The sequence below is a fragment of the Dipodomys ordii genome, unplaced genomic scaffold (genome assembly GCF_000151885.1).
Source record: "Dipodomys ordii isolate 6190 unplaced genomic scaffold, Dord_2.0 Scaffold84, whole genome shotgun sequence".
Classification (NCBI taxonomy): domain Eukaryota; kingdom Metazoa; phylum Chordata; class Mammalia; order Rodentia; family Heteromyidae; genus Dipodomys; species Dipodomys ordii.
The window spans coordinates 6,061,498-6,075,724 of NW_012267300.1; the positions used below are offsets into that span (position 1 = coordinate 6,061,498).

Sequence of the window (14,227 nt, forward strand, 5' to 3'; positions counted from 1 at the left end):
AAAAAAAAAAAAGAAATGCAAAGAGATAAGTCCCAAGGCTTTAAATTTATACCAAAGATGTCTTTTTATTTTTCCTTTTTTTTTCTTTGTTGGTAGTGGGCTTTGAACTCTGGGCCTGGGTGCTGTCCCTCAGCTCTTCAGCTCAAGGCTAGTGCTCCACCACTTGAGCTCCCTGGTTTTCTGAATGGTTTATTGGCATTAAGAGTCTCACTGAGTTTCCTGCCCAGGCTGGTTTTGAACCTGGATCCTCAGATCTCAGCCTCCTAAGTAGCTAGGATTATAGGCGTGAACCAAAGGTGCTTGGTCCAGGATGTCCTTTCACCCCAAGAAAATAATAAGAGTTTTTGTTGTTGTTGTTGATGGTGATTAATTAGTTTATAATAGTGTGGAAATGGAGTTATAACTGTTACATGAGAATACCTTTTCATCTCTAGATTTCATATTTTTTTTCATTTTAGGCTTTTTGGAGTTGTTTTACAAGGTGTTTTCAGAATTGGTATTTTGGAGTGATTAGTTCTTTTTTTCCCCTTCTCACTTTTGATGCTGCTAATTTTGTAGATTGTCTAAAACTCTAAATTAAAAGGTACAATTCAAATTGGAGAATGTAGCTCAGTTAAGCATGCATGCCCAACATGCCTGAGGCTCTGGGTTTGATACCATTCCATACCCCAAACAGATATAGTTCCAAGTTTTTTAGTTTCTTTTTTTTGGGGTGTGTGTGTGTGTGATGAAGGGTGCTAATACTGGTTCTTTTTTTTGCGGGGGGGTCCTGTCATGTGGCCTGAACTCTGGGCCTGGGCGCTGTCCCTCAGCTCTTCAGTTCAAGGCTAGCACTGTATCACTTGAGCCACAGCGCCACTTCCGGCTTTAATTCTTTTTGCTTATGTGGTGATCGAACCCAGGGCCTCAGGCATGCAAGTCAAGTGCTCTACCACTGAGCCACCTTCCCAGCCCCTGAAGTAGGAGTTTTTAACTCCCATTTCCTGCATGGGGAATAGGAAATGTTTCTCTTTTTCCTGTTCTCCCTACTTTAAACTTGTTGCACTAGAATAAATTCTTGCTAAAACTTAAAAAAAAAAAAACCAAAACAACTCAACATAGTTGCTTTTTTTGCCATTATTTGCCACTCAGTTTATTTATTCTGGTCGTGGTGTGTGTGTTTGTGTGTGTGTGTGTGTGTGTGTGTGTGTGTGTGTGTGTCTGTGTGTGTGTCTGTGTGTGTGTGTGTCTGTGTGTGTGTCTGTGTGTCTGTGTGTGTGTGTCCACTCAGTTTATTTATTCTGGTCGTGGTGTGTGTGTGTGTGTTATTCTGGTCGTGGTGTGTGTGTGTCAGTTTATTTATTCTGGTCGTGGTGTGTGTGTGTGTGTGTTATTTATTTTGCCGGTCATGGTACCTGAACTCTGGGACTGGGTGCTGTCCTTCAGCTCTTCAGTTCAAGGCTAGCGCTCTACCGCTGGAGCCACAGTGCCACTCCTGGCCTTTTCTGTTTATGTGGTGTTGAGGAATCGAACCCAGGGCCTCATGCATGCTAGGCAAGCACTCTACCACTGAGCCACTTTCCCAGTCCTTATTCTGGTCTTTATAGGAGTAGCTTAGAAAAGGGTCTTCCAGGGCTGGGAAGGTAGCTCAGTGGTAGAGTGCTTGCCTTGCATGCATGATGCCCTGGGGTTCTTTGCTCCATGGAATTTTCTTTCATTTTCTTGATTTGTATTCCTAGATTTTCTTTCTTCTTTTCCTTTATACAGATTGGGGAAGAAATGAGTAAGAACAGTTTCATAAAGCAGTATCTGGAAAAGCAGCAAGAGCTACTTAGGCAGCGTCTAGAACGTGAAGCTCGAGAAGCTGCAGAACTTGAAGGTAAGCCCAGATTGTCATTTCTAACAAGTTTTTCAATTTTATCCTTGTTACCAAGTAGATAGGTCTAACTAGGCAATTTCAGGATTAAGCCAGGGTGAGACTGCTGCTCATTTGCGCTGGTATTTTTTGGAGCCAAATGAGTTAATGTTTACCTTTGTCAATGAAAGGGACATTTAATTTCACTTTTCTAATAGAAAACAATTCCTGCCAAAAGGAAGAGTTGTAAGTAATGTAAGCTACTGTTTACATGAAGTAGAGCTTAATTCTAGTGTTTCTTCCTTATGTATAGTGCTCTTTTTGGTATACATCTCTGTATCTATGACTTTGATATCCCTCACTCCTCTACATATTCCCATATGCTGAGCCCTTCACTCCCTCCCTGCCCCGACCCAATCTGTACTTTGCAGAAGCTTCAGCTGAGTCGGAGGACGAGATGATCCAGCCTGAGGGAGTGGCTTCCCTGCTGCCTCCTGACTTTCAGAGCAGCCTGGAGAGACCAGAGCTGGAGCTCAGCAGACATTCGCCCAGTACGTATCTCCCTCCCCACTGCGCTGCCTTGGCAATCCTGCGTAGTTGGTGGGGGGAGGTAGTTACACCTCCTTTCATGCTAATCCTCCATGAAAGTCCCAGGAAAGTTCTGTGGCATTTATATTTGATACCTGTTTTTTAAGGAAATTATGTCCTTTTTGAAGTCTTTCACTTATGTTTCGTATGCTCAATATTTACAAGGTGGTATTTTCTTCTTATTTATACCTCCAGTCTTGTACTTCGAATTTAGCAACAATTTCCATCCCTTTAACCTTCCTGTTTATAATGTGTTGTATATCCAGTTAACCTCCAAAATCAAGCATATGATGAAGTTTATATATCTGAAATTGAGCATCTGATGCAGTTTATATATCACATGAATGAATACATCACAGGAATACATACATGAGAGAAAAAGACAAATCTGCCCTAAGAAAACTTACAGTTGGTTGCAAAAGTGGACATTCCACAAATAACTATGCAATTAATGTTAAATTCTTATTAAAGGCAATGCAGAGTATTGTGTGAGTGTATTATAGTGAGCTCTAACCTAGTATATGGGATTGGTAAAGGCAGAGTTCATTTTTTTTTCACATTATAGTTATTTGGCATAGTATATATTACATAGCGTGAGCATAATGAATGTGTATATACATATATATGTGTGTGTGTATACACATATAAATAACGTATAGTATCCATGTAAAACATTGTAAATACAGTCTTTGTTTTTTGGGAACTGTCTGTTCCAGTATACTTTTTTAGGAGAACATGTATAGAAGACAATGAACAGTATGTAGATGTAATGTAGTAAGTACTTTGAATCATTAGTAATCGCTGGTGGGTAAAGGTCCCTCTGTATTTAACAGAGGGACCTTTTGAAATGCCTTTTGAAATGTTAGGAAATTTCAAAACATTATATATAATTCCTATGTTAGAATAGAATTTTGGAAGATATTTAATGGTGAGAGGGAAATTTCCTGAAAGTTAGAAAAAATAGAGGGACCTTTAAGTGTAGTTTTAAGGTTCTGATTTATTCAGTGCCTAGTTTTCTTGATCCTAGTTTTTGTCCTTGAAGGAGACTTTAGTGGTAGTACTGTTGTTTGTTTGTTTCTTTACTAGGGTCTCATGATAGGCAAACATTTGCCTAATATATGAACTATGTTTCCAGTCCTGGAAACTTTTGTTAATATAGTACTGATGACACTTTGGGATTAAGTTTCTTCATTAACCCTTTTTTTGCCTAAATGTGAATGTAGTAGACACTCAATTGATCTGCTTTACTGATAGTGCTTATTTCCTTGATTATAAAGCCAAAATGCAGGAGAAAATTCTTAGTGTGTGTGTACATGTATGTGTGTTTGCTGAAACTGGGGCTTGAATTCAGGGCTTATGCACTGTCCTCTAGCTTTTTCTCAGCTCAAGGCTGGCATTCTACCACTTGAGCCATAGCTCTACTTCCAGATGTTTGATGGTTAATTGGAGTTGAGACTCTTTCACAGACTTCTCTGCCTGAACTAGCTTCAAGCCATGAACCTCAGATCTCAGCCTCCTGAATAGCTAGGATTATAGGCGTGAACCACTAGCACCTAGAGAGAAATGACTTTTATAAATGGTCAGTGTTTTTTCTTAAAAGTCAACGAACTATTGAAAACTTGTCTCTGTGCCTAGAGTATATGGGAATTTAGCACATTGTTAAAGTCTATTGAGGAGAGAATGATTCAACATAAAACTAACAGTAGAAGATAATATGCAACATAAGTAACATAGACACACATGTCATACATAGGTTTGTATTCAGAGGCCCAGTCTTGGTATGTAGCCCAGATGGCATTGAGATCCTCCTACTTCTCCCAAGTGCTGGCATTATGGGTATGTGTCACTATGCCCTGTCACTGTAGGAATTCAGAAGAATAAAACATCTTGACCAGAAAATGCCTCATGGCAAAGGAGTTTTTTTTTTTAAATTAAATTAAATTAATTAATTAATTTTTTTTTTTTTTTTGGTCAGCTGTGGGGCCTAAACTCTAGGCCTGGGCACTGTCGCTCAGCTCTTCAGGTCAAGGCTAGCACTCTACCACTTGAGCCATAGTGCCACTTTTTTTTTTTTCTGCTTATGTGGTACTGAGAAATCAAACCCAGGGCCTCATGAATGTAGGCAAGCACTCTACCACTGTGCCAACTTCCTAGCCCAGGAGTAAGATTTGAGATGAGCCTTAGATACAGTATTTAAATTGACAGAGTACACAAGACAGTATTTTTAGAAAGGAACAAAGGCATATAGATAGGAATAGATACAATATTTTTGAAAGAAAGGCAGACTGATAGCACCACAGTAAAATCCTCATATTCAAGTATAGGCTATTATTATTGTGATATTACAGAGGGGTTTAAGTGCCGAGCCTGCAAATATGAGCTTTTTTTTAATTTTATAGATAATGAGGAAACTATTGAAAATTCTTCTGTTTTGGTGTTTGAACTCATGTCCTTATGCTTGCTAAGCAGATGTTCTACCCCTTTAGTATACCCCAGGCTTTTGGTCTTGTTATGGATGGAAGACTGGGACTGGTCTTGGACTGCAGTGGTTCTTTCTTTGCCTCGTTCCTACCTGGGATTACAGATGTCCACCACCAGGCCTATCTTATTTGTTGAGGGGGAATCTCCCTAACTCTTTGCCGAGGCTATCTTTGAACTAAAGTTCTCCTGATCTACACTTCCTAGAGTAATGGATTATAAACAAGAGCCACCATACTCAGACTTGAAAATTATACTAAGAACTTAACAAGGACCATGATTTGATAAACACTTCTTTTTTTTTTAAATAAAAAGAAAGACTTTCTAGATATAACTTAAAGTGAAAATGAGGAATGGATTCTGAAGAGAAACAGGTTTCAAAAGTGAAGATTAACCCAGGTGCTGGTAGCTCACACCTGTAATCTTAGCCATATAGGAGGCTGAGATCTGAGGATAGTGATTCAAAACCAGCCCAGGCAGGAATATCTGTGGAGTTCTTTATCTGTTAACCATCAAAAAGCCAAAAGTGGAGCTGTGGCTCAGGTGCAGAGTGGAGCTGTGGCTCAGGTGGTAGAGCACTGGCTTTTTTTTTTTTGCCGGTCATGGGCCTGAACTCTGGGCCTGGGCGCTGTCCCTCAGCTCTTCAGCTCAAGGCTAGCACTCTTTTTTTTTTTTTGTCGGTTGTGGGGCTTGAACTCTGGGCCTGGGTGCTGCCCCTCAGCTCTTCAACTCAAGGCTAGCGCTCTACCACTTGAGCCACAGTGCCACTTCCGGCTTTTTCTGCTTATGTGGTGCTGAGGAATCGAACCCAGGGCCTCATGCATTCGAGGCAAGCACTCTACCACTGAGCCACCTTCCCAGCCCAAGGCTAGCACTCTTAACACTTGAGCCACAACACCCCTTCCGGCTTTTTCTGCTTATGTGGTTCTGAGGAATTGAACCTAGGGCCTCATGCATGCAAGACAAACACTACCACTGAGCCAACTTCCCAGCCCTGAGAAAGAGAAAAAGAAAAAAAAAAATGCTCAGGGACAGAACCCAGCCCCTGAATTAAGGCTCTAGGACCAGCACAAACAACAACAACCCAAAAAAAAGAGCTGTGGCAACCAGTTTCTTTAGTGCTTATGGCTTTAATTGGTCCATGAAAATATATTCAGAAGTATGAATAAAGAGGTAAGAAATAAATCGGAAAATATGAATGTAGCAAATTTTAGAGTACAGGATAACAGGTGGCCTTCAGTGCTTTTCAGTATATTTTATGTCATAAATTTTACTACCTCTTACCTTGGCTTTAATATGAATCTTACCAGCCAGGCATGGTGTATACCTAAAACTGCCTCTTGAAACTACTGACGCTATGGCAAGAGGATTGCAAATTCAAGGGAAGTGAAGCAGCTTAGTGGTTTTCATTTCAAAAAACTAAAATATGGCTGGGTATTGGTGACTCAAGCTTATCCTAGCTACTCAGGAGGCTGAGATCTCTGAGGATTTCAGTTTGAAGTCAGCACGAGCAGGAAAGTCCATGAGGCCCTTATCTCCATTTAACCACCTGAAAATCAGAAGTAGAGCTGCAGCTTAAAATGGGAGAGTGCTAGCCTTGAGAAAAAAAAAGCTCAGGGACAGTGCCTAGGCCCTAAGGTCTAGCCCTACAATCAACAAAAATAATTAAGTTAAAATATAGGACTAGAGGTGCAGCTTAGTAGTAGAGTACCTGCCTACCTAAAATCTTCTAGGCTTTGGGTTTGATCCCCAACAGTAGAAAGAAACAAAAAGATACTGTACAAAATTTGTCAAGTTCCCTCCTCCCCCCCCCCCCAGTTGTGGGGCTTAAACTCTGGGCCTGGGCGCTGTCCCTGAGCTCTTCAGATCAAGGCTAGTGCTTTACCACTTGAGCTACAGCGCCACTTCCAGTTTTTTTGATGGTTTATTGGAGATAAGAGTCTCTTGGACTTTCCTGCCCGGGTTGGCTTTGAACTGTGATCCTCAGATCTCAGCCTCCTGAGTAACTTGAATTATAGGCATGAGCCACTGGCACCAGGCTAAATTTGTCAAGTTTTAAGGGTGGTATTTTGGAGCTCTAACAATACTTACTTGAATCATCATTAATTCCTGATGTTTACCCCCTGATCTTTCAGGTACAGAACATCTGGATAGTTTTCAGTTTGTTCTTTTTACACTCAGTCCTGCTTTTTTCCCCCCTCCTCTCGTTGTTTAAAGGAGCTAGGTGCTAGTGGCTCATACCCGTAATCCTAGCTACTCAGGAGGTTGAGATCTAAGTATGACAGTTTGAACCCAGTCTGGCAGAAAAGTCCCTGTGAAACTCTTATCTCCAATTAACTACTGAAAAACTGGAAGTGGCACTGTGGTTCATAGTGGAAGAGTGCTGCCTTGAGCAAAGAGCTCAGGGAGGGGCTGGGAATGTGGCTTAGTGGTAGAGTGCTTGCCTAGCATGCATGAAGCCCTGGGTTGGATTCCTCAGTACCACATAAATAGAAAAAGCTGGAATTGGCACTGAGGCTCAAGTGGTAGAATGCTAGCCTTGAGCAAAAGAAGCCCAGGGACAGTACCTAGGCCTGAGTTTTCTAGCCTCATGACTGACAAAAAAGAAAAAAGAGTGGTAGGTTTTTTTGTTTGTCTGCCATGGGACTTGAACTCTGGGCTTGGGTGCTGTCCCTGACTTCTTTAGTTCAAGGCAATTGCTCTACCACTTGAGCCAACCACTTCTGATTTTCTGGTGGTTTATTGGAGATAAAGAGTCTCACAGACTTTCTTGCCCAGGCTGGCTTTGAACCAGGATCCTCAGCCTCCCTTGTAGCTAGGATTACAGGCGTGAGCCACCAGTACCCGGCCCCATCCCCCAAAAGAAAAAGATTTTTAAAAGCCTCTGGTAATATATTTTGCTAATTATAACACTTGAGGTTTTGGAGGGTGTTTTTGTTGCTGTTTTGGGCGTGCGTGCGTGTATGTGTATGTGTATGTGTTTAAAAATAGGGATTCCTGTGCCCCAGTCCCAAGAATTTCAGGGAATGTGAGTCCTGAGACTCCACAGTCAACACACACACACACACACACACACAATGTGTGTGTGGTCATGTTGAATAAATTCAATTTAAGAATGACTGACTAAAGCTGGACACTGGTGGCTTATACTTGCTAGCCTAACTACTCGGAGGTTAAGATCTAAAGATAAGGTTGGAATCCAGCCAGGCAGGAATGTCTTTAGGACTCTCATCCCCAGTTAACCACCAAAAAGCCCTAGATGGAGCTGAGTCTAAGTAAAAAAAAAAAGCTTAGGGCCTGAATGTTCCCAGGACAGGCACACACGCGTGCGTGTGCGCGCGCACACACACACACACAAAGAATGACTAACTGAAACAGTGGTTTTTTGTTTATATTTTATTAGGATCTCTCTCTCTCTCTTTCTCTCTCTCTCTTTTTTGCCAGTCCTGGGGCTTTAACTCAGGATCTGGGCTCTGTCCCTGAGCTTTTTGCTCAGGGCTAGCACTCTACCACATGGAGCCACAGCTCCATTTCTGGCTTTCTCTGTTTATGTGGTACTGAGGAATCAAACCCAGGGCTTCATGCATGCTTTGCAAGCACTCTACTAAGCCACATTCTCAGACCCTATTAGGATTTCTTTTATGCTATTTATAAATAAATTCCAACATTATAAATTAGAATTATAAAATTCTCCTTAACTTCCCCTCTTGATTTTTTTTTTTTTTTTTTGGTTCTGGTACTTGGGCTTTAACTCAGGACTACCAATCTAGGTTAGCTTTTACACTCAAGCTGGCATTCTAGCTACACCTCCACTTCTAGGTATGTTTTTTGTTTGTTTTCTAGTGTGTGTGTGTATCCTGGGGCTTGAAATTCAGGTCCTTGGACACTATCTCTAAACTTTTTTTCTGTTTTTGCTCCTTTCCCTGTTTCTTTACTTTTTTTACTTTTCTTTTTCCTTTCTTGGTGGTTAATTGGCGATAAGAATCTCATGGACTTTACTGCAGCAGGCTGGCTTTGAACCGCTTTCCTCAGATCTCAACTTTCCTGAATAACTAGGACTGGCGCCCAGCTCCCTTCTAGCTTTTTTTTTTTTTGCTGGTTAGTTGAGAAAAAGAGTCTCTTGGGTTTGTCTGCCCCCTGGCTTTAAACATCCATTCTCAGATTTCAGCCTAAGTAGCTAGGAAGAGAAAGTATGGGCCACTGGAGATCAGCTTTCCTCTTAGATTTCTTCAGATTTTTTTTTTTCCGGTCCGGTCATGGGGCCTGAACTCTGGGGCCTGGGCACTGTCCCTCAGCTCTTCAGCTCAAGGCTAGCACTCTACCACTTGAGCTATGGCGCCACTTCTGGCTTTTTTCTTTTTGCTTATGTGGTGCTGAGGAATCGAACCCAGGGCCTCATGCATGCAAGGAAAGCACTCTACCACTGAGCCACCTTCCCAGCCCCTCTTCAGATTTTTATAAGGTGTTAGGAGTCAATATCCATTCCTTTAGTTAGAAGTTGTTGGGATTCCCATCTACATTATGACTATGTGTATACATTCTTTTTAGACTTTGCAAAAAGCACAAGGAAAATACAAAAATATTTTAAAATGTATACATTGATATATAGAACATTGGTTCTTTTCCTATTAGTTTTTTTTCTTTTTTCCAGATTATTGATTCCTTAAGAAAGATACATTAAGCTGGGTGTCGGTGACTCATACCTATAATCCTAACTACTCAGGAGACTGAGATTGAAGGATTGCAGTTCAAAGTCAGCCCAAAATCCATGAAACTTACTCCAAATAACAAACACCCCCACACACACACCATTCTCCCCTCCCCCAAAAAATCTGGAAGTGGCCAGGCACTTCCAGATTCTGAGCCACTAGTGGCTCAAAACCAGCATAGGCAGGAAAGTACTTGAGACTCTAATCTCCAGTTAGCAACCAGAAATGTGGAAGTGGCTCTGTGGCTCAAAGTGGTAGAGTGCTAGCCTTGAACAATAGAGCCCAGAGACAGCCCAGGCCCTGATTACGAGCCCTACTACCTACTGCCAAAAAAAACAAAAATCTGGAAGAGGAGCTGTGGTTTAGTGGTAGAGTACTAGCCTTGAACAAAAAAGCTAGCAGATAGCACCTAGACCATGAGTTCAAGCCCTTGGACTGGCACCAATAAAAAAGGAACAGTATAATTACAGTGGTCTTAGCCAAACTTTGCCTTACAAAGTGTGTAACCTTTATTCTTTTATTCCTTTTTTTTATATTAAATCTAGATGTTAATTCTAGAGATATGTTAAACTAGTGAATTCTATTGAAGATAGATAGATAGATAGATAGATAGCCGGGCTCAAAGGCTGAGATTTGAGGATCACGGTTCAAAGTAGCATGGGCAGGAAAGTTCATGAGACTCTTATCTCCAATAAACTACTCAGAAAAAGCCAGAAGTGGTGCTGTGGCTCTAGGGGTACAGTGCTAGCCTTGAGCAAAAAGCTCAGGGACAGTGCCCAGGCTCAAGAATTTAAGTCCCAGGACACGCGGTGCACGCACGCTCGCTCTCTCTCTCTCTATATATATTCTTCCCTATCCCCTCTCCTTTCTATCAGGTTTCTTTTCTTTTCTTTTTTTTTTTTTTTTGGGTCCGGTCATGGGGCCTGAACTCTGGGCCTGGCCTGGGAACTGTCCCTCAGCTCTTCAGCTCAAGGCTAGCGCTCTACCACTTGAGCCATCTTCCCAGCCCTCTGCCAGGCTTTTTAACTGCTGCTACTTATTCTATCTACAGTTACTCTTTGGCCACAATTTCTAGTTGCTTTATTTGTATCCTACAAATCTTGCCCAGATATTTGTTTTCTGGGATGAAGAAACTTAATTTTCAGGTAGGGCACAAATGGGAGGCCCTAAGTTTAAGCGCCAGTACCGCCTAAATAAATAAATGAAATAGAAGGGAGGAGAGAGAAGATCATAATGATAAGGAAAAACTACTTTGGAGAAGTGGCACATTTCTCTACAGTAGACTCTTGGTACCCAGGAATATGTGATTCCAAGAAGATTGCAGTTAGGGGGCTGAGAAGGTGGCTCAGTGGTAGAGTGCTTGCTTTGCATGCATGAGGCCCTGGGTTCGATTCCTTAGCACCACATAAGCAGAAAAAGCCAGAAGTGGTGCTATGGCTTTAAGTGGTAGAGTGCTAGCCTTGAGTTCAGGCCCCACGATTGACCAAAAAAAAAAAAAAAAGATTGCAGTTAGGAAAACTGTGAATGCTCAAGATGCATAGAATTTAGTACTACATTGCCCGATTCACTTTTCCCATATTACCACCCAACTTCTGCCAAAGACTACTGACTTTCAACAGAAAAATACTCAGTTTGAACAGCTCACTTATTGCCCAGCTGTTTTGCTCAGTTTGTATGCTCTTATCTACTCTCACTTGAGTCTAGCATTTTTTTGTTTTTATTGTTATTATAAAGTTGATGTACAGAGGGGTTACAGTTAAAAGGCCAGCTTCCCCCCCTCACACACACATAGTCATAGGGCTTTAACTTGGGGGGCATAGGCACTGCCCCTGAGCTTTTTTTTTTTTTTTTGTCAGTTGTGGGGCTTGAACTCTAGGCCTGGGCGCTGTCCCTGAGTTCTTCAGCTCAAGGCTTGCACTCTACCACTTGAGCCACAGTGCCACTTCTGGCCTTTTCTGTTTATGTGGTGCTGAGGAATCAAACCCAGGGCCTCATGCATGCAAGGCAAGCACTCTGAGCCACCTTCCCAGCTCCGGTCCCTGAGCTTTTGTGCTTTAGGCTAGCACCCTACCATTTTGAGCCACAGCTCCACTTCTGGTTTTCTGGTGGCTAATTAATTTGAGTCTCACTGGCTTACCTGCTCAGTCTGGCTTCAAACCAGATCTTCTGATCTCAGCCTCCTGAGTAGCTAGGATTACAGGAGTGAGCTGCTGGTGCCTGGCTTCCATTTGCTTGTTAAGAGGCATATTTTCACAAAACTGAGGGCAGGAAAACCACAACTATTTAAACAAAACTAACAACAATGTAAGATTTGAGAGCCTTTTGAATCAACTGAGCAGCATAATGAACACATGGGAATTTAAAAGTTTCTTTTTGTTGTTGTTGGCTGTGGGGCTTGAACTCATGGCCTGGACACTGTCCCTCAGCTCTTCAGCTCAAGGCTAGCGCTCTACCACTTGAGCCACAGCACCACTTTTGGTTTTTTGGTGGTTAATTGGAGATGAGTCTCATGGACTTTACTGCCCAGGTTGGCTTTGAATTGTGATCCTCAGATCTCAGCCTCCTGAGTAGCTAGGATTATAGGCATGAGCCACCAGTAGCCGTCTAAGTTTCCTTTTTGAAATTTTTTAAATGATTTTTGACTATGCTTGGTCAAAACTACATGTAATACAAGCTGTGAATAATGCAGGCTTACTGTAGTCCAAATCTTAGCACAGTACTCAAGTCCTAGCACATCATTCAGGAGACTAAATAAAGCAGGAAGACTGAGAGTTCAAGGCCAGTCTGAGGCTTATAGCAATTTCCTGTCTCAAAAAAAACCAACCCTAGGCCCTGGGTTCGATTCCTAAGAATCACATAAACAGAAAAAACCAGAAGTGGCACTGTGACTCAAGTAGTAGAGTGCTAGCCTTGAGCTGAAGAGCTGAGGGACAGCGCCCCAGGCCAAGAGTTGAAATGCCACAACTGACCAAAGAAAGAAAAACATTTTTTTTTTTTTTTTTGCTACTAGTATGGTTTGAGCTTAGGGCTTCCCACTAAGCTTTCAACTTTTTTCACTCAAAGCTGGCACTCTACCACACTTCTACTTGTGGCTTTTTGCCAGTTAATTGGAGATTGTCAGATTTGTCTGCCTAGACTGTCTTTGAACCACAGATCAGGCTCCTGAGTAGCTGCTACTATTACAGTTATGATTCACCAGTGCCCAGCCTGAGTTCATTTTAATACATTCTTTCCTATCTAGTTACCACCTTTTCCTTTCTCTGGCTTTAGACTCTTTGAAATCAATTTGTCTTTCAGTTCCTGAAATACATTTATTAGCCTAGCTCTACACTTAGCTGAAGTACCCAGCTCTATATGGGTTAATAAAATCTGTTATAAGATACTTCGGGGCCATGTTTTTGTAATAAAAAACATGTTTCCCTGAAACTTGTCCATATGACATCTCCTTCTAAGGAGTTAGAGATTGTTCACCTTTATATTTTATACTGTTACTCTTTCTCCTTTCACATTTGCTACCATACAACTTGAACCAGGCCTCTAGCCCTCATTTTTTTAATATCTAAAGTTCCCTTCCAGTTTTTTTTCTTTTAGCAAAGCAGTAATGACTAAAACTTTCTAAGTAGTTCTCCCTATTTTCCCAAATCTCTTTTACTTTTGCTCTTGTTTTTAGAGGAATAATCATCCAGAACTTTATCACTGAAGTTTCACTGTATCACAAATAACACTATACATCTGGGTGCTGTTTGGTCACACCTATAATCCTCACTGATTACTCAGAAGGCTGAGCTCAGAGGATTGAAATTTGTTTAATTTTTTGCCAGTCCTGGGCTTGAACTCAGGGCCTGGGCACTGTCCCTGAGCTTCTTTTTGCTCAAAGCTAGCGCTCTACCACTTGAGCCACAGTGCCACTTTGAGCTTTTTCTGTTTGTGTGGTACTGAGGAATTAAACCCAGGGCTTCATGCATGCTAGACAAGCACTCCATTACTAAGCCACATTCCCAGCCTCAGAGGATTGAAATTTGAAGGCTTCCCAGGCAGGAAGAATTTTATCTCTAATCATCAGAAAACTGGAAATGGAACTGTGGCTCAAGTGGTGGAGCCATACCCTCAGAGCAGAAAAGCTCAGGGAGAGTACCAAAGCCCTGAGTTCAAGTCCCTGGACTGGCATACATAAAAATAAATAAAATAAAACAACATTATAGCCAAGCACTGGTGGCTCATACCTGTAACCCTAGCTACTCAGGAGGCTGAGCTCTGAAGACTGAAGTTGGAATCTAATCTGAGTAAAAAAGTCTTATCTCCTATTAACCACCAAAAGCTGGAAGTGGAATTGTGGCTTAAATGGTAGTGTGCCAGATGAGCATAAAAGCTAAGGAATAACACCCTTAGTTCAAGCCCCAGTATCAGTACAAATAATAAAACAACACTCATACAACAGTACACAGTTTATAACAGGTGTAGGATAGGGCTGTTAAACTTACATATACCTAAATTTCAAAGTTGCAACTCAAATTTTTTTTTTGAGGGGGGGTTCCGGTCATGGGGCCTGAACTCTGGGCCTGGGCGCTGTCCCTCAGCTCTTCAGCTCAAGGCTAGCGCTCTACCACTTGAGCCACAG

The 14,227-nt window shown here is 41.8% G+C and overlaps 1 protein-coding gene across 2 annotated transcripts in view; it reads left to right on the forward strand.

Annotated features, from left to right (window-relative positions):
* The window catches only part of Acin1 (apoptotic chromatin condensation inducer 1), a 50,329-nt gene that overhangs the window by 4,969 nt on the left and 31,133 nt on the right, over window positions 1-14,227 (forward strand). For both annotated transcript variants that reach the window (XM_013025396.1, XM_013025398.1), the window contains exons 3-4: window positions 1,747-1,858; window positions 2,266-2,385. In XM_013025396.1, the coding sequence (XP_012880850.1) occupies window positions 1,747-1,858; window positions 2,266-2,385 (232 nt within the window). The remainder of the gene's footprint in view (window positions 1-1,746; window positions 1,859-2,265; window positions 2,386-14,227) is intronic.